Source organism: Narcine bancroftii, chromosome 5, assembly GCF_036971445.1.
Source record: "Narcine bancroftii isolate sNarBan1 chromosome 5, sNarBan1.hap1, whole genome shotgun sequence".
Classification (NCBI taxonomy): domain Eukaryota; kingdom Metazoa; phylum Chordata; class Chondrichthyes; order Torpediniformes; family Narcinidae; genus Narcine; species Narcine bancroftii.
Genome location: NC_091473.1, coordinates 162,210,143 through 162,236,756, shown reverse-complemented (window position 1 = coordinate 162,236,756; position 26,614 = coordinate 162,210,143). Strand labels below are relative to the sequence as shown.

Here is a 26,614-nt window from a genome sequence, read left to right as displayed (position 1 = left end):
AAATACCAGAAATTCTACTGAGTCCATTCTTTTCTTTCCTTCTCCTTCCATCATCTTAGGTAATGATTGTCCCCGGTAGGTTTTCACTATTGTATTTAATGTAAGGCTCCCATATTTGTTCGAATATTTCAATATTATTTCTTAAACTATATGTTATTTTTTCTAATGGAATACATTTATTCATTTCTATATACCATTGTTGTATTTTCAAATTATCTTCCAATTTCCAGGTTGACATAATACATTTTTTTGCTACTGCTAGAGCTATCTTAACAAATCTTTTTTGTGCATCCTCCAAATCAATTCCAAATTCTTTGTTTTTTATGTTACTTAGGAGAAAGATCTCTGGATTCTTTGGTATATTGTTTTCTGTTATTTTATTTAATATCTGGTTGAGATCTTCCCAAAATTTTTCTACTTTCTCACATGTCCAGATTGCATGAATTGTTGTTCCCATTTCTTTTTTACATCGAAAACATCTATCAGATACTGTTGGGTCCCATTTATTTAACTTTTGAGGTGTAATGTATAGTCTGTGTATCCAGTTATATTGTATCATACGTAACCTCGTATTTATTGTATTTCTCAACGTTCCAGAACATAATTTCTCCCATGTTTCCTTTTTTATCTTTATATTTAAATCTTGTTCCCATTTTTGCTTAGTTTTACCATTTGTTTCCTCATTCTCCTTTTCTTGCAGTTTAATATACATGTTTGTTACAAATTTTTTGATTATCATTGTGTCTGTAATCACATATTCAAAATTATTTCCCTCTGGTAACCTCAGACTGGTTCCCAATTTGTCCTTCAAGTAGGATTTCAGTTGGTAGTATGCCAACACTGTATCTTGAGTTATATTATATTTGTCCTTCATTTGTTCATAGGATAATAATTTATTTCCTGAAAAGCAATTTTCTATTCTTTTGATCCCTTTTTTCTCCCATTCACTAAAGGAAAGGTTATCTATTGTAAAAGGGATTAACTGATTTTGCGTCAGTAATAGTTTTGGTAATTTGTTTTATTCCTTTCTACATGAATCTTCTTCCAAATATTGAGCTGACGATGTAATACTGGAGAATTCCTACGTTGTACCAATTTTTCATCCCATTTATATAATGTGTGTTCAGGTATCTTTTCCCCTATTTTATCTAATTCTAATCTCGTCCAGTCTGGTTTTTCCCTTGTTTGATAAAAATCTGATAGGTATCTTAATTGTGCGGCTCTATAATAATTTTTAAAGTTTGGCAGTTGTAAGCCTCCTTGTTTATACCATTCTGTTAATTTATCTAGTGCTATCCTCGGTTTCCCCCCTCTCCATAAAAATTTCCTTATTATTTTCTTTAACTCCTTGAAGAATTTTTCTGTCAGTTGTATTGGCAATGTCTGAAATAAATATAATATCCTTGGAAAAATGTTCATTTTAATACAGTTTATCCTTCCTATTAGTGTTAGTGGTAAATCTTTCCAATGCTCTAAATCGTCTTGTAATTTTTTCATTAGTGGATAATAACTGAGTTTATATAGTTGGCCGAGATTTTTGTTTATTTGTACACCTAGGTATCTTATTGCCTGCATTTGCCATCTAAATGGAGATTCCTTCTTAAATTTTGAGAAATCCGCATTATTCATAGGCATTGCTTCACTTTTATTTACATTTATCTTGTAACCCGACACTTCTCCATATTCCTTCAATTTCTTATATAATTCTTTTATTGATAGTTCTGGTTCTGTTAAGTACACTATAACATTATCCGCAAATAGACTGATTTTGTATTCCTTGTCTTTTATTTTTATTCCTTTTATATTATTATCTATTCTTATCAATTCTGCTAGTGGTTCTATAGCTAACGCAAATAATAAAGGTGATAGTGGGCATCCCTGCCACGTTGACCTGCTTAAGTTAAATTGCTTTGATACATGTCCATTTATTGTCACTTTCGCTAACGGTCCCTTATATAATGCTTTAATCCAATTAATATACTTCTCCGGTAAACTGAATTTTTGCAATACTTTGAACAAATAATTCCATTCTACTCTGTCAAAGGCCTTCTCTGCGTCTAAAGCAACTGCTACTGTAGGTGCTTTATTTCCTTCTACGGCATGAATTAAGTTAATAAATTTACAAATATTGTCTGTTGTGCGTCTTTTTTTGATAAATCCAGTTTGGTCTAAATTTATCATTTTTGGTACATGCTCTGCTAATCTGTTTGCTAATAGTTTAGCTATTATCTTATAATCTGTGTTTAGTAAAGATATTGGTCTATATGACGCTGGTAAGAGTGGATCTTTCCCTTGCTTTAGTATTACTGTAATTATTGCTGTTTTACATGAATCTGGTAAGCTTTGTGTTTCATCAATCTGGTTAATTACATCCAGGAGGGGCGGAATTAATAAGTCTTTAAATGTTTTGTAGAATTCTATTGGAAATCTGTCCTCTCCTGGTGTCTTATTATTTGGTAATTTTTTTATTATCTCTATTATTTCTACTATTCCAAATGGTTCTGTTAATTTATTTTGTTCCTCTATTTGTAGTTTTGGTAGTTCAATTTTAGTCAGAAATTCATCTATTTTCCCTTCTTTCCCTTCGTTTTCAGTTCGGTATAATTGTTCATAAAATTCTCTAAAGTTTTCCTTAATTTCTTTTGGATTATATGTAATTTGGTTGTCTTTTTTCCTTGATGCCAATATCATTTTCTTAGCTTGTTCTGTCTTAAGCTGCCATGCTAGGATTTTGTGCGTTTTATCACCCAGTTCATAATATTTCTGTTTTGTCTTCATTATATTCTTCTCCACCTTATATGTTTGTAGTGTTTCATATTTTATTTTTTTTATCCGCCAATTCTCTTCTTTTAGTTGTATCTTCCTTCATTGCTAATTTTTTTTCTCTATTTACTATTTTCTTTTCCAACTGCTCTGTTTCCTGATTATAGTCCTTCTTCATCTTGGTTACATAACTTATTATTTGCCCTCTAATGAATGTTTTCATTGCATCCCATAGTATAAACTTATCTTCCACTGATTCCGTATTTATTTCAAAATACATTTTTATTTGTTTTTCAATAAATTCTCTAAAATCCTGCCTTTTAAGTAACATGGGGTTTAATCTCCATCTATACATTCTTGGAGGGATGTCCTCCAGCTTTACTGTCAATATTAAGGGTGAATGGTCCGATAGTATTGTAGCTTTATATTCTGTTTTTCTTACTCTATCTTGCATACTAGCTGATAACAAAAATAGGTCTATTCTTGAGTATGTTTTATGTCTAGCCGAGTAATATGAATATTCCTTTTCTTTTGGGTGTTGTTTCCTCCATATATCCAAAAGTTGCATTTCTTCCATTGATTTAATTATAAATTTGGTTACTTTGTTCTTTCTGTTAATTTTTTTCCCAGTTTTATCCATATTTGAATCCAAATTCAGGTTGAAATCCCCTCCTATTAATATGTTCCCTTGCGTATTTGCTACCTTCAAAAAGATATCTTGCATAAACTTTTGATCTTCTTCGTTAGGTGAGTATACATTGAGTAGATTCCAAAACTCCGAATATATCTGACATTTTATCATTACATATCTCCCTGCTGGATCTATTATTTCCTCTTCTATTTTAAATGGCACATTTTTACTAATTAATATAGCCACTCCTCTTGCTTTTGAATTATACGAAGCTGCTGTTACATGTCCTACCCAATCTCTCTTTAATTTCTTGTGTTCCAATTCAGTTAAGTGTGTTTCTTGCACAAATGCTATATCAATTTTTTCTTTTTTCAGTAAATTTACCAGTTTCTTCCTTTTAATTTGGTTATGTATTCCATTAATATTTAAAGTCATATAGTTCAACGTAGCCATTTTATACTTTGTTTATCTTCCCTTTCCGTTTTTCCATCATTACCTTTCCTTCTTATCCATTTCTGTTTTCTTGTTTTAAACCCTTTATAAGACAACATTCCTAAAACATCAAACATTTTCCTTATTGTCCTATTTAAAACTTCTTTAGCCCCAATCTCCCCTTCCCCTCCTGAGTTGTCCTTTATCCCTTGTCGGACAACTACATCTCCCCTCTCCATTTGGGTTTGCGAATTCACTCGCAAGCGTCAGCTGATTTTGCAGTTACCGCAACTCCTCCCCACCCAGCACCCCCAGAAAAGATTTCACTTTTCATATGTAACAAAGGTCACTCTTTTAGTTCCCTCCTTATTCCCTCTATTCCATTTCCTTCCCTTATTAATTCTTGTCTATACTATCTATATTTTCCTCTAAATACGGATACATTCACGTATGCACATTATAGATATACACACTTATACCTCTTTACCCACATACATATAAATCGTGGTCATTTTTACTCTCATTACACGTCTTCATCCCTCAGTCTATTTTGTAATTGTTCTGCAAATTTTCGTGCTTCTTCTGGATCCGAGAATAGTCTGTTTTGTTGTCCTGGAATAAATATTTTCAATACCGCTGGATGCTTTAGTATAAATTTATACCCTTTCTTCCATAAAATCGCCTTTGCTGTATTGAACTCCTTTCTCTTCTTTAGGAGTTCAAAACTTATATCTGGATAAATGAAGATTTTTTGCCCTTTGTACTCCAGTGGCTTGTTGCCCTCTCTTACTTTTTCCATTGCCTTCTCCAGTACCTTTTCTCTTGTAGTATATCTTAGGAATTTTACTAAAATAGATCTTGGTTTTTGTTGTGGTTGTGGTTTAAAGGCCAATGCTCTATGTGCCCTTTCTATTTCCATTTCTTGCTGTAGTTCTGGACATCCTAGGATCCTAGGGATCCAATCTTTTATAAACTCTCTCATATTCTTGCCTTCTTCATCTTCCTTAAGGCCCACTATCTTTATGTTATTTCTTCAGTTATAATTTTCCATTATATCTATTTTCTGAGCTAACAGTTCTTGTGTCTCTATAACTTTTTTATTAGATTCCTCTAATTTCTTTTTTAAGTCCTCTACCTTCATTTCTACTGCTACTGCCCGCTCTTCCATCTTGTCCATTTTCTTTCCCATTTCTGTTAAGGTCATATCTATTTTATTCATTTTCTCTTCTGCGTTGTTTATTCTTCTTCTTAAATCATTAAATTCCTGTGTTTGCCATTCTTTAAATGACTCCATGTATTCTTTAATAAGAGAAAGTATATCCTTTATCTTGCCTTTCTTTTCTTCTTCTATTTCACTGTACTCTCCCTCTTCCTCTTCTTCTTCCTCTGGGTTGGCCATCTGTGGTTTCTTTGTTGCCCCTTTCTTCTCTTCTTTCTTGTTTCCATTGTCTTCTGTGTTCTCTTCTTGCTGCAGGTGTTCTGCAGCTGTCGTTGCCGGCTGTGGAGATCGACTCCCCAGCTGGTCACCCCTCCCGTCGGTGTGTTTTTTTTCATGCACGGTTGCGCACTTTTACTCGGCTCAGCGAGCCATTTTTGTAGTCCATATTCTACCGACCTGAGGGAGCCGGTTTCTCTCTCCACCGCGGGCCTCTTCGAACAGGTAAGGCCTTCTCCTTCTTCCTCCGTTGTCTTCTCTTCCTCTCTTCTTACCGTTGCTTTCGATTTTTCTTTTTTTGTCGCCATCTTCTTTCCACCTTTATACTCACTTTTCTTTAACTTTTATTTCTGTGCCTTTGTGTTTTCCTTTGCTTTTTCCGACTTTTCTGGAGAGGGCTGGAGTTCACCGTCCGGCCACTACTCCATCACGTGACTCCCCCAATTTAAAAACTTTTCTGAACTTACACACACACATTACATACATGTGCTTTAGAATTATAAGTTAATAGTAATAAGTTAAAGTTTGGTCTGTTTTCATGTTTAAAGATAATTAAAAGCAACTTTTAAGTAACCATTTGTCTTGGTGAATTTCTATTGCTGCCGGGTTTTGGGGTCCTCTGGGCTCATAACACTGTACTTTGGCAATTATAAATATTAGGTACACAGATAAGGATAGAATTCAAATATTCCCTCTCTCACACAAGGCAACATCATGACATTATTGATATAAAATATGGAGAGATAAATTCAACAGACCTTTTATTAAAAAAATACTCTTTCAGGATTACACTTTGTTCAGGCTGATATGTATTGACCATTCCTAATAACCCTCAAGAAGATGGTTGATCAGCTGCCTGCTTGAACTTTTGCTTGCTGAAGGTGTTCCCACAACACTATAAGGGGAACCAATAACCTTTGCAGATTTCTACAGATATGTTGTAGAAGGTATACTGACCAGTTACATCACAGTCTGGTATGAGGACACCAATACCCTTGAGCATCAAACCCTGCAAAAGGTAGTAGACACAGCCCAGGACATCAAAGGCAAAACCCTCCCCACCATCGAGAAGATCTGCAGGGAACATAAGAAATAGGAGCAGGAGTAGGCCATCAAACCCATCCAAGCCTGCTCTGCCATTCAATAAGATCTCGGCTGATCTGATCATTGATTCAACTCCACCTACCTGCCTTTTCCCCGTATCCCTTAATTCCTTTTTTATGTAAAAATCTATCTAACTGAACATTAAATGGCCTCAACTGCTTCCCTGGGTAGAGAATTCCACAGATTCACTATTCTCTGGGAAAAACAGCCATCGGAGAGCAGCAGCAATCATCAAGGATCCACATCACCCAGGGCATGCTCTGTTCTCGCTATTTCCATCAGGAGATGCCACAAGACTCACACCACCAGGTGTGAGTCACACCTACTACCTCTCCACCATTAGACTCAACAACAAACTCAATCAGAGACTCATTTAAGGACTCTTACTTTTGCTCTTTATTAATTTTTTATTCTCTCTGTATTTTGCAGTTTATTTACATTTCTTTATTTGTTTACATGTGTATGTTGAGTACTTTTTTTTGTACTTAATAATAAGTGGTAATTCTGCCTCGCCCGCAGGAAAAAGAATCTCAGGGTTGTGTGATGTCATGTATGTACTGTGGTAATAAATCTGAAATATCCTGGTGAACAGGATTGCTTGAGCTGTTGGGAGGGTTTAAACTAATTTGGCAGGGGGATGGGAACCAGAATGAGAGGGCAGATGAAAATACAGTGTAGTGAGATTGTGAGGAAGGTAGGCACTCAACTGGAAAAAATTGCAAGTGTTAGATTAAAGATTCAACTTGGGGTATTTTGGAAACAAAATTGAAAAGGGTGATGAATACAGCACTGAAGGACTTATATTTAAATACCCACAGTATAAGAAATAAGGGTGATGATCTAGTAGCCTAGCTGGAAGTTGGCAGGTACAACTTTGTGGACATCACTGAATTGTGATGAAAAGATTATCACAGCTGGGAACTAAACATCCAAGGATACACAGTTTATCAGAAGCAGAGAATGAAGGTGGGGCTGTTTAAGGATAAAGGAGGCAACATGGGCCTGGAGGCAAAGGAGATTGGGAGGTTCTAAATTAATACTTTATTCCAGTAGTCACCAGAGAAAAAGACCTTGGTCAGGGTGTCAGAATAGAACGGCTTGTAAAAAGGATGTTGAGATTAGGGAAGAGGAAGTGTTGGATCTTCTTAAAAACATTAAAATTGATAAGTTTCTGGGGCCGGATGTGATATACCCCAGGTTGCTGTGGGAAGAAATAGCTGGGGCATTGGCTATGATCTCTGAGTTTTCCTTGCCACAGGGGAGTTGCTGGAAGATTGGAGAATGGCAAATGTAGTCCCCTTGTTTAAAAAAAATAATGGGGAGAATCCTGGGAATTATAGACCAGAGAGTCTTATGTCAATGGTATGCAAACTATTAGAGAGGATGCTTAAGGATGGGATTTATGAGCATTTGGAGAAATACAGTTTACTCTGGGATAGTCGGCATGGCTTTGTGAATCATTTCTTTTTCAAAATTGTTTATAGATGGTAGCTTAATGTCTTTTGAACAATTATCCAATAAATATAAGTCACATATTTTTACATACTTCCAAATTAGAAATTTTCTAAATACTTTACTGTCTAACTTTCAAACATTGTACCAACCAAATTTGGTTGATACTTTATTTTCCATTGGAACCCTTCTCATCAAGTTAGTAAGATTCCAATCAAATTCTAATGACAAAATTAAAAGGGCCTTGCAAAAGGAACTTCAGTTACATCTTCCAGAGGAACCATGGGAGAAGATTTTTGAATTGGTTGATACCTTTTCAGTATTTGGTCGTCATGTTTGATTCCGTTTAAAGTGTTACACAAGGCTCATATGTCGAAAAACAAATTGGCCTCTATTTTTCCTAATGCTAGTCCTATTTGTGATAGATGTAAATCAGAAATGGCTTCCCCAACTCATATGTTTTGGTCATGCTCTATGTTGGAGAGGTAGTGGTTGGATATTTTTAAGACTTTGTCAGCTATATAGGGTATTAGTTTGCAACCTAACCCATTGACTGCTCTGTTTGGAATTATAGATCCAGAAGTGGGACGAGTTCCCATTTCCACACATCGGATTATAGCCTTTTCTACATTGTTGGGTAGGAGAGCTATTTTATTTAAATGGAAAGATTCTAATCCACCAACTTTGACTCAATGGTTCTCTCAAATTATGTCATGTTTAAGTTTAGAAAAAGTTAGAAGTTGTACATTTGATACTTCTGTTAAATTTGAAGAGACTTGGAAGTCACATGATACTGTGAAGTTGGGAGGACATGCCCTAAAGAGCTCCCATTAAAAAGCAACTGGATTCTTGGAAGACCACAGTCAGTACGAATTTGAAGCAACGCCTCCTCCTCACTGACAATCCTCACAGGCACACCTCAAGGATGTATACTTAAGCTCTAATCACTCTAAGCCCATAACTGTGTGGCCAGGCACAATTTGAATGTCATCTACAAATTTTCCAATGACACCACGGTTGTCCGCAGAATCACAGATGGCAATGAGGAAGGAGCTGATTATAGACTTCAGGAGGAGAAAATCAGTCCTCATTGAGGGGTCAGCAGTGGACAGAGTCAAGAATTTCAAATTCCTGGGTGTCAACATCTCTGAAGACAAAGGCGGCTCGCCAGCAGCTATACATTGTGAGGAGTTTGAGGAGATTGGTTATGTCACCAAAGACTCTTGCAAATTTCTACAGGTGTATCGTGGAGAGTTGTCTGACTGGTGGCATCACTGTCAGGCAGGGAGATGCGCATCCACAGGACAGGAAATGACGACAGTAAGTTGTGAACTCAGCCAGTGCCATCATAAGTTTTCACTCCATCGAGGACATCTACAAGAGGCAGTGTCTTAAGAAAGCAGTCTCTATCCTCACCGTCTCTCACCACCCAGGCCATGCCCTCTTCACACTGCAACCATCTGGCAGGAGGTACAGGAGCCTGAAGACAAACACCCAATCCTACAAAATCAGCTTCTTTCCATCTGCCATCAGATTTTTGAATGGACAATGAACCACTGACATTACTTCATTTTCTCTCTTTTTTTCTTAAATGTAACGGTGTAGAGGCCATGTAGTGGGCCGAGTGGGCGCACAGCACGGTATTGCGAACTGTCACCTGTGCGGTTCTACAGCGGGCATCTGAAGCCATAGGACAGACAGCTGGGTATTCAGCCATTTACAGCGCGGTGCTGCGTGCCGAGTAATGGCACGTTGGTTTGCTGAGTCTCCTGCTGGAAGGCACAGGACTCTCACTGTGCTTAATTTAAACCTGCCGGTCCTGTGGATCGGCGGCAAACTCATAATGATGTCCCACCCCGTCCCGTGAAGCCCGGAATGTGAGGTATATAAAAGAAGCCTGTAAAGTCTAAATAAAACAGTCTTGTGTTGACTAACCTGGTGTATGTGTATTGCTTTAGTAGCTGTACCGAAGTAGCCGTTACAATAGGTGATCCCAACTGCAAGATTCAGCCGTAGCTTGAATCTACAGTTATCACGGGCACAACTACTGCAGCGGCGGCAGTTAATGCGGTGGGACTTCCCTCCTTTCTGGACCCATCAACCTCAGGTATGGCTTAATCAGACTGAAACCCAGTTTCAACTTCATGGCATAATGGCAGAGGACACGAAATTCTGGAACATCGTAGGTGCATTAGACACTGCTACAGCAGCTAAAGTAAGTTAATTTATTGCTAATCACCCAGTGGACAACCAGTACACCAGGTTCTGCCAATTTCTCCTGGACACACTAGAATTGACTAGACATGAGCGCGGCATGCAGCTTTTAAATATGGAGGGCCTGGGTGACAGGAAATCATCCAATCTAATGAATGAGATGTTCGCATTAGCGGATAGTCATTCTCATTGCTTACTTTTTGAGACTATTCCTGACCAGACTCCCGGGTCGTGACACAATACCAATTGCTAACATGGATTTCCGCCATCCCCATGATGTGGCCCAGGCGAATGACAGGCTCTACTGTACTCCAACACAAGAGTCTGCTCACATACAGCCTGTTTTCACAGCAGTTACATCTCCCGTGGCCTACAAACCTCCTTTGTCTGTGGTTCAGACAAAGGAAGAACGTGCTAAAAGGCAGCGAGAATGGTGCTTTTACCATCACCATTGGGGGAAAAATGCCTATAGATGTGTCCCGCCATGTAGCTATTACAGAAAAAAGTCGGGAAACGAAAAAGCCAGCTGCCAGTAGTGGCCTCGGCAGCTGGCACAAGTACGGGCCTACTGTATCTTCAAGAAAATGATGAAGCAATTTACAAACCTAAACAAGGTTGGGAAAAAGATTTAAAAATACAAATAAAGAATGAAACATAGGAGGAACTATGCAACTATGCATAGGAAGCATGTGTTGACTAACTTGTGTATTGCTTTAGTAGCTCTACCGAAGTGGCCGCTACAAGATTGCAATTTTGCACCCATAATGCTTTGGCAAAACAATAAATTTTGTGACATGCTCATAACAATAAATTCTGATTCTTCTTCTGATTATTTTACCCAATCCATCACATTTCCACTAATTTTTGCAAGAGCATATGACCTCTCCCTTAACCTATGTCCTCCAGTTCTTGCCTTACGCAACCTCAATGGAAAAATCCTGTTTTCATTTACCATTATCTGTACCCTGCATAATTTTGCATACCTCTATCAAATCTCCCCTCATTCTCTGATACTTCAGGGAATAAAGTCCTAACTTAGTCAACCTTTCCCTATAACTCAGGGCCTCATCCCAATAACATTCTTTGAAATTTTCCCTTATTGATATCATTCCTGTAGTTAGGTGACCAATACTCCAAATGTGACCTCACCAATGTCTTATACATCATCACAATATCCCAACTCCTATACTAAATACTTTGATTTGTGAAGGCCTATGTGCCAAAAGCTCCTTTTACGACCATATCTACCTGTGATTCCACTTTCAGGGAATGATCTATTTGTATTCCCAGATTGCACTCTGTGGTGCCCTACCATTTACCGTGCATGTCTTACTTTAGTTTATACTTCCAAAGTGTACCATCTCACACTTGTCTGCAATAAATGGCATCTGCTATTTTGCAGTCAGCTGATTCAGATCCTGTTTCAAGCTTTGAATACCTTCCTCTCTGTCTGCTACACCCCCAACCCTACTGTCATCTACAAATTTGCTAATCTAGTTTACCATATTACCACCCAGATCATTGATGATGACAAACAACAGACTCAGCACTAATGTGTGAAGCATACCACACATCACAGGCCTCCAGTCAGTAAGGCAATCGTCCACTACCACTCCCTGGCTTCTACTACAAAGACAAAGTCTAATCCAATTTATGACTTCATCCTGAATACCAAGCAACAGACCTTCTTAAATAAACTCCCATGCAGGACCTGTCCGAGGCCTCACTGAAGTCCATTGCCTTTCCTTCTTCAACTTTGTTGGGAAATACCTCCAAAATGTCTACAAGATTGGTTGGGCATTATTTACCACACACAAAGCCATGATGACTATCCCAAATCAGTCCCTGACCAGCTAAATACTTACATACTCCATCTCTCAGCATAGTTTCCATAACTTACCAATGTCAGGCTCACTGGCCTATAATTTCAGTATTATTCTTGGAAAAACAACCACCTGAAGAAACACACAAAGATCAGCGTGTACAGAGCCTTTGTCATACCCACACTCCTGTTCGGCTCCAAATCGTGGGTCCTCTACCGGCATCACCTACAGCTCCTAGAACGCTTCCATCAGTGCTGTCTCCGCTCCATCCTCAACATTAATTGGAGTGACTTCATCACCAACATCGAAGTACTCGAGCTGGCAGAGTCTGCAAGCATCGAATCCACGCTGCTGAAGACCCAACTGCGCTGGGTGGGTCACGTCTCCAGAATGGAGGACCATCGCCCTCCCAAGATCGTGTTATATGGCAAGCTCTCCACTGGCCACCGAGACAGAGGTGCACCAAAGAAGAGGTACAAGGACTGCTTAAGGAAATCTCTTGGTGCCTGCCACATTGACCACTGCCAGTGGGCTGATATCGCTTCCAACCGTGCATCTTGGCGCCTCACAGTTCGGTGGGCAGCAACCTCCTTTGAAGAAGACCGCAGAGCCCACCTCACTGACGAAAGACAAAGGAGGTAAAACCCAACACCCAACCCCAACCAACCAATTTTCCCTTGCAACCGCTGCAACCGTGCCTGCCTGTCCCACATCGGACTTGTCAGTCACCAACGAGCCTGCAGCAGACGTGGACATACCCCTCCATAAATCTTCGTCCGCGAAGCCAAGCCAAAGAAGAAAGAAGAGATTCTTGGAGTATTTCTTAAACAACAGAACAACACAAGCTATCCTCCAATCCCCCAGCATCTCATTCATAAGCTGCTTTCAGGTGGAATCGCCCGGAGAATGCAGCTCCGGAGCAGGCTGCGGGTGTCTGCGAAGGGACGTTCAGGTGGCAGTGCTGAAGGAGGTGTTCTTGAAAGGACTGAAGCGGGGAGAGGGGCCACAGAGCAAAAGCCAGCTTTCCGGTCAGGGGCAGCCGACTGACAGTTTTAAGCGTCTGGAGCGTTGCGTTAATTTTTACTTGATGTTGTGATTTGAAAGAAAGCATTTACACTCCCATTTTTAAATGTATTGATAATGCTGAAAATTTGCTAGCCTTTAAACTTGTAGAGATTCTCTCCTAGCCATGATCACTATTGTTGTAAGTCTGAACTGCATTAGTAGTGACCTTGTACGATACATCAACTTTCCTACAATCCACGCTCCCATTTCGAGTATGCTCCTTCACAACGACTAACGCTGGCATGTGCAATGATATTAGTCTTGAGAGTTACAGCCATGGACTGCTCTGTTTGGTTCACACTGGTTTCATGTCTCCCTGCTGCCTGACAGCCCCCTCCTTACTGCCTGACAGCCCCCCGGCGCAGGAATGCGGGGCTGGAGTGGTTTTCTGCCAATCAGCCAATGCTCCACCCATTCTAGCATCTTTCCTGTAATTCCATGGGCTCTCATTTTGCTAAGCAGCCTCATTTCCACCACCTTGCCAAAGGCTTTTTGAAAGTCCAAATATACAACATCGACAGCCTCTCCTTTGCCTAGCCTGCTTACGGTTTCAAAAAATTTCAGAGGTTGTTCAGACAAGATTTTCCCTTATGGAAACTGCCGGACCAAGCAGCCACACAGCTGGCCAGGCAGAATCGCTGCACCGAGCAGCCGGCACAGAATGGTGTGGGTGACTTTTCTTTGCACAGGAGAAGCCCGCATTTACAGACTCGCATAGGCTAACGGTGCCTATTACTTCCCTGCTGGCATGTTGCGAGAGAGACAATGATTCTGCAGTGCGCTAACTTCACTCCCCTTTGTGAGGTGCGCTGACATCACTCCCCTTTACGAAGCGCGCTGACATAACTAACCTTTGTGAGGCGCACTGACATCACTCCCCTTTACGAAGCGCGCTGACATCATTGCCCTTTACGAAGCATGCTGACATCACTCCCCTTTGTGAAGCGCGCTGAGATCACTCCTCTTTATGAAGCATGCTGACATCACTCCCCTTTATGAAGCGCGCCAACATCACTCCCCATTATGAAGCGCGCTGAGATCACTCCCCTTTATGAAGCACACTGACATCACTCCCCATTGTGAAGCGCGCTGAGATCACTCCCCTTTATGAAGCACGCTGACATCACTCCCATTTGTGAGGCACACTGACATCACTCCCCTTTATGAAGCACGCCGACATCACTCCCATTTGTGAGGCGTGCTGACATCACTCCCCTTTGTGAGATGTGCTGACATCACTCCCCTTTGTGAGATGTGCTGACATCACTCCCCTTTGTGAGGCGCGCTGACATCACTCCCCTTTGTGAGGCGCGCTGACATCACTCCCCTTTATGAAGCGGGCTGACATTACTCCCCTTTGTGCAGCGCGCTGACATCACTCCCCTTTATGAAGCACGCCAACATCACTCCCCTTTATGAAGCACGCCGACATCACTCCCCTTTAGGAAGTGTGCTGACATCACTCCCCTTTGTGAGATGCGCTGACATCACTCCCCTTTGTGAGGCGCGCTGACATCACTCCCCTTTATGAAGTGGGCTGACATCACTCCCCTTTGTGCAGCGAGCTGACATCACTCCCCTTTATGAAGCACGCTGACATCACTCCCATTTGTGAGGCGCGCTGACATCACTTCCCTTTATGAAGCGCGTGATTGTTTAAAATTAAAAGCAGTTGGTAGTTGACTCTTCTCTGGTAAGCTGTGCTCTGCAGTTAGTACCACGAAAGAAACCATGCAGATTTTGGCCTAGCTTATCATGCACCTCCAAGTACTCTGTAACCTCATCCTTAACAATCAGCTCCAACAACTTCCCAACCACCTAACAGGTCTATAATTTCCTTTTTGCTCCCTCCATCCCTTTTTAAACAGTGGTGTGACCGTTGTAATTTTCCAGTCCTCTAGAACTATTCCAAAATCTATTGATTCTTAGATCTTTACTAATGCCTCCACAATCTCTATCGCTTCTTCTTTCAGAATCAATGGTTCCCAAACTTTACATATGCCTACCCTGAGAGTCAGACCAACTCTGACCATATTGCCAAATACCTTTAATCTCTCCCTGAAACAGGCCGCAGTGCCCACTTGCTTCCTGAAGGTCACCATCATACTGGTACCAAAGAAAAGCAGAGAAAATTGCCAAAATGACCATCAACCTGTGGCTCTGACATCCACCATCCTGAAAACTACGACACTGGCCATGACACACAGCATCTCTAGCCTACCAGCCAGCCTTGACCCTCCTCAAACTGCATAACTTACAAATGGAACCACAGCAGACACCATCTGCCTGGCTCTCCACTTGGATGCCAAGGACACCCATGTTAGGCCCCAACTCCACCTTCAATGTCTATATGCCTTTTTACACAGGAAACTCACTCAATTGCCGTGTGAACAACCCGTCTTTAAGGGTAGCTCAGGTCATTCACACTGGCTTCCCAGATCAAAAGGAGGCAAGACCTGAAGCATTACAGCATCAGCATCCTGTGTGTTGTAGCATAACAGCACCAGCATCTTGTGTGAACCCTTTTAGACAGAAGCCGCTGCGCAACACATCAGCTCTGATATTACCTACCTTGGTAGTTTCAGACATGGGATGAAAATGACCTCTCCATCCCATCTTCATTCTGATATACAGGTAGGTGAAGTTGTTAAAAGGCAATTCCTGTCTTTTAATGGCTGTATAAAAGGGGCTATTGTCTCCAGCAAACCTATTCCCAAACTTTAGGATCTCCTCCACTACTGGATCCTAGACTTCACGTCTAACAGACCACAACCAGGGTAGATGGGTAACACCTATGATCACATTCAACACCAGTGTATTCAAGCACGTGTATTCAGCCTCCAACTGTATTCCCTCTACACCAGCCCTTCTCAACATGCGCACCCCCCCCCCCACCTCTTCCTGGGGCCACAGCACATTCAAGTAAAAGCCTTATTTTCTTTTCATCTCATGTAGCATGAATATATTTTATGTTTTTTTAAATGTAGTCGATAGGAGAGAAATATGGAAGAAACCGAAACTTGACTGCTTCGCAGGGTAGGGGGCCCATAAACTTTGAGCAGAGTTCTTGGGAGGGACCATAGCCAAAAAAAAAATTGAGAATGACTGCTCTACACCCACAACTGCATTGTTAAGAACCATTCCAACTCGATCTTCTAAATTCGCCTCAAGCAAAAAAGTAATGGAGTGGATATCATTTAACTGAGAACAAAATAAAGATTGAAAATACTAGTGCCATTGTGCCAAAATACCAGCCTCTCTCTCAATGACAATAAATGGTTGGCGTAGCAGTTAGTCCAATACCTTTACAGCGCCAGCAATCAGGACTGGACTGGGGTTCGAATCCTGTGCTGTCTGTAAGGAGTTTGCATGTTTTTCCCATGTCTGCATGGGTTTTCTCCAGGGGTTCTGGTTTCCTCCCACTTTTCAAAATGGTCCAGGGGGGGTTTAGGTTAATTGGGCAGCACGGACTCGTGGGCCAAAATGGCCTGTTACTGTGCTGTATATCTAAATTTTTTTTAATTTAAAAATAAAATTTAATAAAGCAAAAAGATGGTCACTTCCCACATCGCTGTTCACATTGATGAAGTTGAATGAGAAGATAACTTCAAACTCTTTGGAATAAATATCAATATCCTGACCTGGAATAAGCACATTAATATAATTGTTAAGAAAGTTCACTTATACCTCACCTTTCTTAAAAGACTGAGGAAGTTTGGCCTGACCTTTCATCCCTCAATGCCATTGAAAGTGTACTTGATGGTTGCATCACAGTGTGGAATTGGAACTGCCCAAAATTGGAAGAAGGTTGTGAAAGCTGCTCACAACATATCACAAACTTCCCTCCCCTCCATGGACATCTCTTGCTGCTGAGGAAAAGCATCCATCACACCCTGGGCCACACCCACATTTTCCCCTCCTCTCATGAAGGAGAAGACTCAAGAGGGCAAAATTGTGTGCCAACAGGCTTAAGATAGTTTCCTCATGCAGCCATCAGGCTCCTAAATGAAACCCATCACACTTCCATCAAGCTGCTCCTGTGCAGTATTAATTGATCCTTCTTTTCATTGCAACTTAATACTCTAAATTAAGTTCTTCACACAGCTCTTTGAATGAATATTTTAGACAGCTTGCAATGGAAACCTACTCTCTGAACTAGGGGTAATTTGTATTGCCCATGTTCTTAAAACCTGTGTGAAATCATTGCTGGATTTTTTTCCAGACATTTTCAACTTCTCTCAACAGCAGTTTGAGGTTCCCACCTGCTTCAAAAGGACATCCATTATCCAGTGCCCAAGAGCAAGGTGACCTGCCTCAATGCCTATCAGCAAGTAGCACAGACCTCTACCGTGATTAAGTGTTTTCAGAGTGAATCAGCTCCTGTCTCAGGAAGGATTCAAGACCATATTTAACGACCTGGCACGAAGCGGTGTTCGGGCCTTCAGTTCATGCATAGTCGCAACAGGTCAACGGCAGATGCCATCTCACTGGCCCTCCACTCTGCATGAGACCACCTGGACCATAGGAACACCTACGTCAGGCTGTTCATTGTCTATAGCTCGCTGTTCAACACCATCAGACCAGCAAAACTCCTGACCATGCTAAAGAACCTGGGACTTTGTCCAACTCTCTGTCACTGGATCCTTGACTTCCTTATTAGCAGATCCAAATCAGTGCAGGTGATGTGTTTTCTGAGGGGTGGAATGTTGTGTGTCAAGGAAGCATGGAATGTCTGCCTATCTGGAATGTGTGTTTTGCGGGTGGTCATGTTCTCCCCATCTGAAACTTAATCAGAAGTCACATCACCTGCCAGACAAGGTTGGACTCAGGCCACCCATTAGTGCACACCTCACTGTTGGCTAATTTAAATCATCTAGGATTATCATTGGGTTAGCAGCACAGATTAGCACTGTATTTAGCACCAGCACAGAGCACATTCGCTCTCTCTACTTCATAGTCCAAGCCCCGAACATCGCTCTATGCCACTGTGGAAGTCATTGGAAGGGTCGTGAGTAAGGTGTGCACTGAACTGAAGCTGAGCCATAGAATTGCAATAAATCAATAGTTGCAGTAGAGTTAATCAGGGAATCGGGAGTGTGTGTAGGAGTCCCTGTTTATAGTGTGTGAGCGGGGTCGAATATAGTTTTCTGTTGTCAGGCTCCATCTGACGTCAGAGGTGAGATGTGTATCGTCACTTACGTGAATTAATAATTGAGTATCGTTTAACGTTCTCCCGTTTGTTTCCCCGTGTGTTAATAAAAGTTACGTGTGATTGTAACACATGTCCAGACTCGTCTCTCAGTGAACCCACCGAACATGATACTCTTCTCAACACAACACCCATGAGTTCCAGGCTTATCTTCATTAATAGTGACTAACATAGTGCCTTAATTTAAAATAAGACTGCAATGACGAGCCAGGGAGCTACAGGCTAGTGAGCTTAACGCCAGTCATGGTCAAGTTGCAGGACGGGATTGTGAGTGCCAGGATCTACTTGCATTTGGAAAGGCAAGGACTACTTAGGGATAGTCAGCATGGTTTTCTGCATCAGAAATAGTGTCTCACGAATTTGAATGAGTTTTTATTGTGACCAAGATTGATGAGGGCCTTGTCCACGTGGATAAGTTGATCCAGAAGATTAGAATCTAGGATGAGCTGGCCAATTGGATAGAGAATTGGCTTGATGGTAGGAAACAGAAGGTGGTTCACTGTTATTTGTCATCTAAATTAGCAACTTCAATGACAATGTAATCAGCATGGTAAATAAGTCTGCAGATGACACTAAAATTGGTGGTACATTGAATAGTGTAGATTTACAATTACCACAAGATCTTGGGACTTTTCTCCCTGGAACAGTTTTCCATTTCTTTGATTTTCATACTGAATGTAAAGATTTTTGGGTCAATTACAACAGTGCATCTACTATCTCTAGAGACACATCTTTTAGAATCCTGGGATATAAATGTCCAGGTCCTGGGGACTTAACAGCCTATAGCCCCATTAATTTACCCATTACTAATTCTCCAGAGATTGTACTTAATCCCCCTACCCCCCCCCCCAGATATTTTCAGGTATTTATGTGATGATCACAATACAGGAAAATCCCCGTTATCCGTAATTCAAGCAATCAGCAGCCTCGAGCAACTGGCAAAATACCATAATAGCAGAAATTAAATAGGTAAAAAATACAAACGTTCAGAAATGGCACCCCCAGCATTCAGTTCGCCAATCCTGCAACATGCAATCTCAAGTAACTGGAAAATTCACTTATCCAGCATCTACCAAACTTCATAGGTGCCAGATTCTGAGACTTTCAAATGTAAAGAATGATGCAAAATACATTTAATTCCTCTGCAATTTCTCATAACTACTTTCCAAGGCTCGGGTTTCTGAGGAGAGTTTCAATCTATTTCAATCCTGTCCCAACTTATTTGTACCTTCTGTTAGGATCTGTTTGAGCAAAGATTGCTTGCAAAAAGTCCAAGTCAGTTTGGCCAGTCGTAGATCAATACCATGCTGAAAATAAAAAGGAAAATTGTAAAACACAAAAGTCTGCTGACACCGCGATTGAAGTAAAAACACAATGCTGAAAAACAAGTCAAACAGTGAACTTTATGTAACAGAGATCAAGATTCATAAACAACGTTTTGGGTTTGAATCCTTTATCAAGGTATGAACAAAATGAAGACAGGCACCTGAATAAAATGGAGAGGGGAGAAGCACAGACCCACAGGCAGGAGATAAGAGGTGGATTAGGGAGGGAAGGCACACCAGCAATCAGGAGTGGGGGGGGGGGGGGGGGTGGCTCTGTGAAGAGGGAAGGGGTGGAAAACAGTAAGAAAGAAGAGAGGGATGGGCAGGAATCAATGACAGGGATCTCCCAATGGCTAACCATTTTAATTCTGTCTCCCACTCCCGCGCTGATATATCTGTTCATAGCCTCGTGTACTGTCAAGCCAAGACCACACACAAAGGTGAAGAGCAACATCTAATATTCTTCCTTGGCAATAACATAGACTTCTCCGGATTATGAAAGCCTATTCATTTTTCTCCCTCTCTTCCCCCATCTCTCATCTTCTTTCCTCCAGCTCTCCATCCACTTCCCTTCCTGATTACAGAGATATTGCCCTTCCCCGTTTGCCCGTGGGGGTGCGCTCCCTCCTTCATCCACTATTACCTTCTGCCTGTGGGCCTGTATTCCTCCCACCCACCATTTTGTTTGAGCGCCTGCCTACATTTTATTCATACCTTGATGAAGGGCTCAAGCCCAAAACATGGTTATGTATCTTTATATTTGCTCTATCAAGTACATTGTTTGACCTGCTGAGTTTTTCCAGCATTGTTTTTACTTTATGTAAAACATCAAAACTGCTCACAAGTAAATCGGATCTGCAGCACAAACATTATTTCTCACTGATGAGATGCAAATGTTAAAATCCATTAGTGACAATAAAATATCCCTCAGTGTCAATGAAACATTGAATTCTTTTTTACAATTAGTAGGATCCACAATTTCATTCAGTCTAACTGTGCCATGTTAAACACTAGAAAGGCACAGTTTTACAGCATGGAAATAGACCCTTTGGCCCATTGTTTCTGACTCAAGCTAGATCCTGTGTTTGGCCCACATCCCTCTGAACCCTTCCTATCTGCGGATCTGTTTAAATGTTGCCCTTACCACTTCCTCTAGCAGCTCCTTCCACATACCACCAACCTCTGTGCAAAAGTCCCTTTTAAATTTTTCCCCTCTCACCTCAAATAAATGCTCTACAGTTTTATAAAGGTGATGACTATGTACCTTCTGATTTTATAAACTTTTTTAAGGTTCACTCTCAGCCTCCTACTCTCGAGGGAGAAAAGTTCCAGCCTATCCAGCCTCTCTTATAATTTAATTTTACTAATCCTCATAACATTCGCTTGAACATTTTCTGCACCTTTTCCAGTTTAATTGGAAAAGTATTTATTTATTGGAAGAGCTATTTATTAGGCACGAACATGGGAGCACTAATTGGGAACATGCATTCCCAGGAATTACACAGCATTAAACAACCATTTGCATTGGGTTCCAGATATGATTTTCCCACTAAGACAGGGAAAAGATGGTAGGGTAAAGGAATGATGGTTGATAAGAGAGGTGGAACAGTTAGTCAAGAGGAAGTAGGATAAAGGTAAGGTTATCTCCTAAAATGCCCTTGTCCCAGAACAAATTAATACCCATGACTCTGGATAATAAGATCCTGGACACCTGAGGCAGGAAGGGGTCGGGTACATCGAAGGATTGTTATGAACGGGGCGGCTCAAGAATAAGTATGATTTGTTGAATAAAACTTTCGAAGGGACCCTTATACAGACTCTGGAATGGTACTCGGTGTGCTTCTTTCTGTACAAAAACATACTTGCAGTCCTGCAAGTTCTGGGGTATGTAGGACCTGGCCTGACCGTGTTGAGATGTTGGTATGGGTACTAAAGAACCAAGCTTCTCACGGAGCCTACTTAGGACTGCTGTGGGCATCTCCCTTGTCCTCATGAGTCTTATACAAGTTCTCCTGGAACCATTAGGGGCATGGCATAGACCAGCTCTGCCGATGAGGCACCTTAGGTGCTGTTCATATGCCCATAGCGATTCGTCAATCCAATTAGGTCCCTGAAGACGTGCCATAAGGGCCAATTTCAAATGCCGATGGAACCTTTTGACTAGTCCATTGGATTGTGGGTGGTACACAGTTATGTAATACAACTTGGTTCAAGCAGGGTAGCTGAATTGGGCACCCATCAGACGTGATGTGTGCTGACAAACCAAAATGTGCTTGGGGGGGGGTCCCGTGATGTGGGGAGTAGGTTGAGGTATAATCTCAGAGCTCCCAGGCTTGTAAGAAAATAAACTGAGAAAAAAACTTCAAAAGAATCGCCAAAATAACTGTAAGGGACGTGGGAAGACATCTGGAACAGAATAATGACCATAAAAAGCAAACTCACAAGCAAAAACGCAAAGGAATCAGTGTTGAAACTGGAAACCCGACTCAAGGTGCCTCGTGGTGGGGAAAATGTTGGGGCTGCATTGAGGCCCGCTAAAGGAGTCAATGCTTCAACTGAACAACCCGCCCAGCAAGTGTGTGACAGGACGAGGAGGAGACTTCACTCCAGAGCAATTGGTGGCTGAAAGCCCTGCAGAAAGCCTCGGGGAGCGGGAGAGACTTGGGACCCCCCTCCCCCAACGAGAACACCAGGTCAAGTGCCTTTGCATCAAGCACGATGCCCGTGGTAACACAACGAGTTCAGCAGTCACAGGGCAGAGAGGCCGGGGAGCGCAGAGATGGAGCCGGGACGAGAGATTAAGAAGCCAGAAGGAATTGGCGTTGGGTCTAGCGCTGGAACGGACGGTGGGTCCGCGTCAGATTGAATGATGTGGCAGGATACAAAGGAGTAGTCAGCATTGGATCGGGAGTGGCAACGAGCTCCAGTGACGGATCCAGTGCTGGGTCAGGAGAAACAGTGAGCACCAGCAGTGGGAACAAGGCTGAGGGCCATGATGAGGATCCAGACAGTGATGGAGGAAGGCTCCATAGGCTACGAAGCTCAGCAAAAAAACTCTAACGAGGCAAAGCATGCAGGGAGGCCCCAAGTCCTCCCTGTGAGATGTGATGGATGCGTTGGGCTCATGAGGCCAGACTCTTCCTGACAATGGATAAAAGAGCACAGGACATGGGGGTAAATTAGATAAAACATAGGGTGCCCTCTCAGGGCTAATGGGAAGGATGTCAGAGATAGAGAAAAGAATGGGGCCAAGCAAAGACACCATACAAAATATGGGAATTAATTAGACACATTGATGAAGGGGAGGGACCATATATGCGAGAAGTTAGATGCCCACGAAAATTACAGTAGGAGAAATAATATTAAAATAGCAGGGTTAAAAGAGGATACCGAAAAACAGAACCCTGTGAGCTTTTTCCAAATCTGGATCCCCGAGGTGCTAAGCAAAGACACATTAGGGGAATAGAGATGGCACACAGGTCCCTCCTCCTGAAACCTGGACCCAGGCAGAAACCACGTTTTGTCCTGGTAAAACTATTACATTACCAGGACAGGGAAAAAATGTTTGGGGCAGCAGCAGCTGACGCAAATAGGAGGGGGTTGTCCCATAGAAATAGAGGGGAACAAGGTTTTCTTATACCCCAACATTAGTGGTGCACTCCTAGAGGCCAGGAAGGTGCTCAAGCCAGCCAAAAAGCTGATAAAGCAGAAAGGTTGCTTGTTGAGACACCTGGCCACCCTGAAAGTGGTGTTATCCGGGGTGGGTGGGGGTGGGAGAGAGAGGAGAAAGGAAGTTTATGTCTGACCCAGGGAGGGCATGGCAATTTGCTGAAGATTTACACACGCTTGGGGGTAAAAAAAAGAATTAGAGCCAAAATGGGGAATAACCCACAGTGATGTACATATTTATCATGTATTGTAAAGTATTTTGGCATGAAAAGATGTAAATATTGTTTTCATAGCAAATAGAAATGAAGTGACAAGTGTAATTTTTCTGGGAGTCCATAGGAGGTGGATGGAGGAAAAGAGAAGAAATGCGAGGCATACAGCCTATTATAACCTGGGTGGGGATGAGCTAAACTATGTAGTCAATGTGGGGCAAGGACCACAATGGAAGAATTGTTTGGGGCCAACTGTGTTACCTTAGTTTGCATTTTGTGTTCTTTTTTTCATTTTTCTTTGGCTAGTTATTTTAGTTTTTGTCTTTTTTCCCCAGGGTCTGGCATGGGTCAGGCAGTCAGGAGTAGATGGCTGAAGACAAAGGCCTAGATAAGGAAGGGACCCAGGGCAGAAGAGGAACAGAAGAAATCCCCGGGCCAATGTCTAAGAGCATAAAATTTGCAAGTTTCAATGTCAATGTCTTGAATGGCTAAGTCTAGGAAGAAAGACTCTTGGCACACATTAAGAAAATGGAAGTGAACCTGCCTTCCCCCAAGAAACCCATTTAATGGAATTAGAGCATCGAATGTTAAAAAGAGGATGGGTGGGCCAGGTAATAGCCTCCTCGTTTGGTTCAAAGGCATGGGGGGGGTGGGGGGGGGGGGGAATTTTGAATGGGAAGAGTGTTCCAGGGAGAGTGCAGGGTGTGACTGCAGACAAAGCAGGTAGATTTATAATGGTGCACTGTCAAATATACTCAAAATCCTAAACCCTAATTAATTTATATGCCCCTAATATAAATGATGAAAAATTTATACAGGATATCTTCTTGAGATTGGCAGAAGGAAAGGAGAATATTCTTATTGGGGGAGATTTTAATTTTTGTCTGGACCTTGTTTTGGACAAGTTAACAAAGAAAATAGCAAAAACAAGGGCAGCACATGCCACCATTGACAGTATGAAGGAACAAAATTTGATAGACATATGGAGGCGGAAGCATCCAAGGGAGAGGGATTATTTTTTCTACTCAAGCAACATGAATCCTACTCTAGAATATTTTTTTCCTGGCTTCAACCCATACAGAGGGTAGGATCATAGAGGTTGAGTATACGGCAAGACTTCTCTCAGATTATTGCTAGATAATCAGGAGACGGTAGAGATGGCATCTTATTGCTGTTAAAGAAGCTGGAAATTCGTAGTTTCATAAGAACACAGATAGATATGTTTTGTGAGGCCAACTGTACTTCTACTCCAGATAAATTCCTTTTATAGGACACCCTCAAAGCATATTTGAGGGGGTCAAATAATTGGATATACTAAAACAGTAAAGAAAGAATACAAGAGGGAGATGGGTGAATTAAAACAAGAAATCATTCGTTTAGAAAAGGACTTCCAAAAATTGGGCTCAGAAAATCAATATAGGGTTTTAACAAATAAGAAGCTGAAATATAACACGCTTCAAATGTTCAGCATGGAAAAGGCCATATTACGGTCTAAGCATAAATATTATGAATTGGGGGAAAGAGCCCACAAGGTCCTTGCATGAATGATCAATGTGATACAAATTGGGGATGGCAGGATCTCTTACAAACCAAAGGAAATTAATGACGCCTTCCCAAAATTCTACGGATGTTTATATAAATCAGAATTGGTAGGGAAGTCTGATGAAATTGGTGAGTTCCTTTCCAAGACAGAATTGCCAAATTTAGATCCGGGAGGGCAGGAAGCTTTCGACTATCCCTTCACGGAAGAAGAGATAGTGAGCACATTGAATTCGCTGCAAACTAACAAGTCTCCAGGGGAGGATGGGTTTCCATCTGAGTTTTACAAGGAGTTCAAAGATCTACTGATACCTCTTTATATGGAGGTGATAGATCAGGCAATGGAGATCCATAATCTCCCGGAATCTTTCTCAACAGCAATTATTACGACAATCTTGAAGAAAGATAAGAACCCATTAATGCTGTCTTCTTATAGACCTATTTCACTATTAAATACAGACTATAAGATAATAGCCAAAGCCCTCTGGCAAATAGATTGGCGAAGCATTTGCCAGAAATAATTAAAGATCAAGAGGGCTTTGTACCAAAAAGACAGGCGACAGACAACGTTGATAGACTACTAAGTATAATACATTTGGCACAAACTACAAATGAGTGGGGTCTTTCCATGGCCCTCAATGCAGAAAAGGCATTTGATAGGTTAGAGTTGGACTTTTTAATCAAATTGCTGGGGGAAAAAAAAATCAGGTTAGGGGAAATTTTTATTAATTGGATAAGGGCACTATATCATGCACCCAAGGCAAAAGTTGTAACTAAAGGGCAAATTTCTTCCCACTATCTCTAGTTCTGTTCATACTGGCTATGGAACTGTTGGCTGAGGCCATTTGCCAGGATCCAGACATCAAAGGGTTTAAAGTATGCCAGGAAGAACACGATCAGCTTATTTGCTGATGATGTGCTGATATATTTGACAGAACCAGTAAACTCGCTATACAAACTGCACTCTACTTAGGAAGACTATGGGGAGGTCTCCACGTACAAGATCAATTGGGACAAGAGTGAAATTATGCCACTTACAGGGAGAGACTATAGTCAATGTCAAGAGAATAGTTACCTAAAGGGTCCGCAAAATGGGATTAAGTACCTAAGAGTCAAAATAGATAATAACCTAAACAATTTGTACAAATCAAATTACACCCCTTTGCTGGGAAAATTCAGGTCAATGTCCCTGCCCATAACGCTGATGGGCAGGTTCAGCTGTGTGAAAATGAATGTGTTGCCAAGACTTCAATATCTCTTTCAGACATTGCCCATGGCATTGCTCAGGAGTTTTTTCAAAACCCTGTTTTCCTGACTAAGAACATTCCTATGGAATGGTAAGGTAGCCAGGGCCTCTATGGAGAAATTGACCTAGGATTACAGTTTGAGGCGGTTTGCGAATGCCAGACTTCAAAAAATGTTATTGGGCAGCCCAGTCAAGCTACATCTCCTCGCTCTTTGAGGGGGGGGTAGAGGAACCATCCTGGGCACAAATCAGTCTATACTTGGTGGGCAAGAAGGTGGCAGAGGACTTTATTTATAAATGGGATGCCAAATTGTTATCTGGAAAAACAGACAGCCCTATATAAAACAAATTATTCGTATCTGGAACAAAGTTAAGCAATATATAGGAATAAAAATGGGACTATCACCAAAAACGCCCCTGACTCCAAATCAATTAATATCCTTGACAGTGGGTAACAAGATCATGCACATCTGGCATCGAAATGGTGTCAGGTGC

At 41.4% G+C, this 26,614-nt stretch overlaps 1 protein-coding gene and 1 long non-coding RNA gene across 9 annotated transcripts in view; one reads left to right on the top strand and one right to left on the bottom strand.

Annotated features, from left to right (window-relative positions):
* rft1 (RFT1 homolog) overlaps positions 1-26,614 on the bottom strand; it is a 160,800-nt gene that overhangs the window by 65,595 nt on the left and 68,591 nt on the right. For all 6 annotated transcript variants that reach the window (XM_069939521.1, XM_069939523.1, XM_069939525.1 and 3 more), the window contains one exon: positions 19,357-19,435. In XM_069939521.1, the coding sequence (XP_069795622.1) occupies positions 19,357-19,435 (79 nt within the window). The remainder of the gene's footprint in view (positions 1-19,356; positions 19,436-26,614) is intronic.
* The window catches only part of LOC138764122 (uncharacterized), a 60,611-nt gene continuing 48,588 nt past the window's right edge, over positions 14,592-26,614 (top strand). For 2 of the 3 annotated variants that reach the window (XR_011357990.1, XR_011357989.1), the window contains exon 1: positions 14,620-15,553. This is a non-coding gene — a long non-coding RNA (uncharacterized lncRNA). The other variant, XR_011357991.1, reaches the window with a different exon arrangement.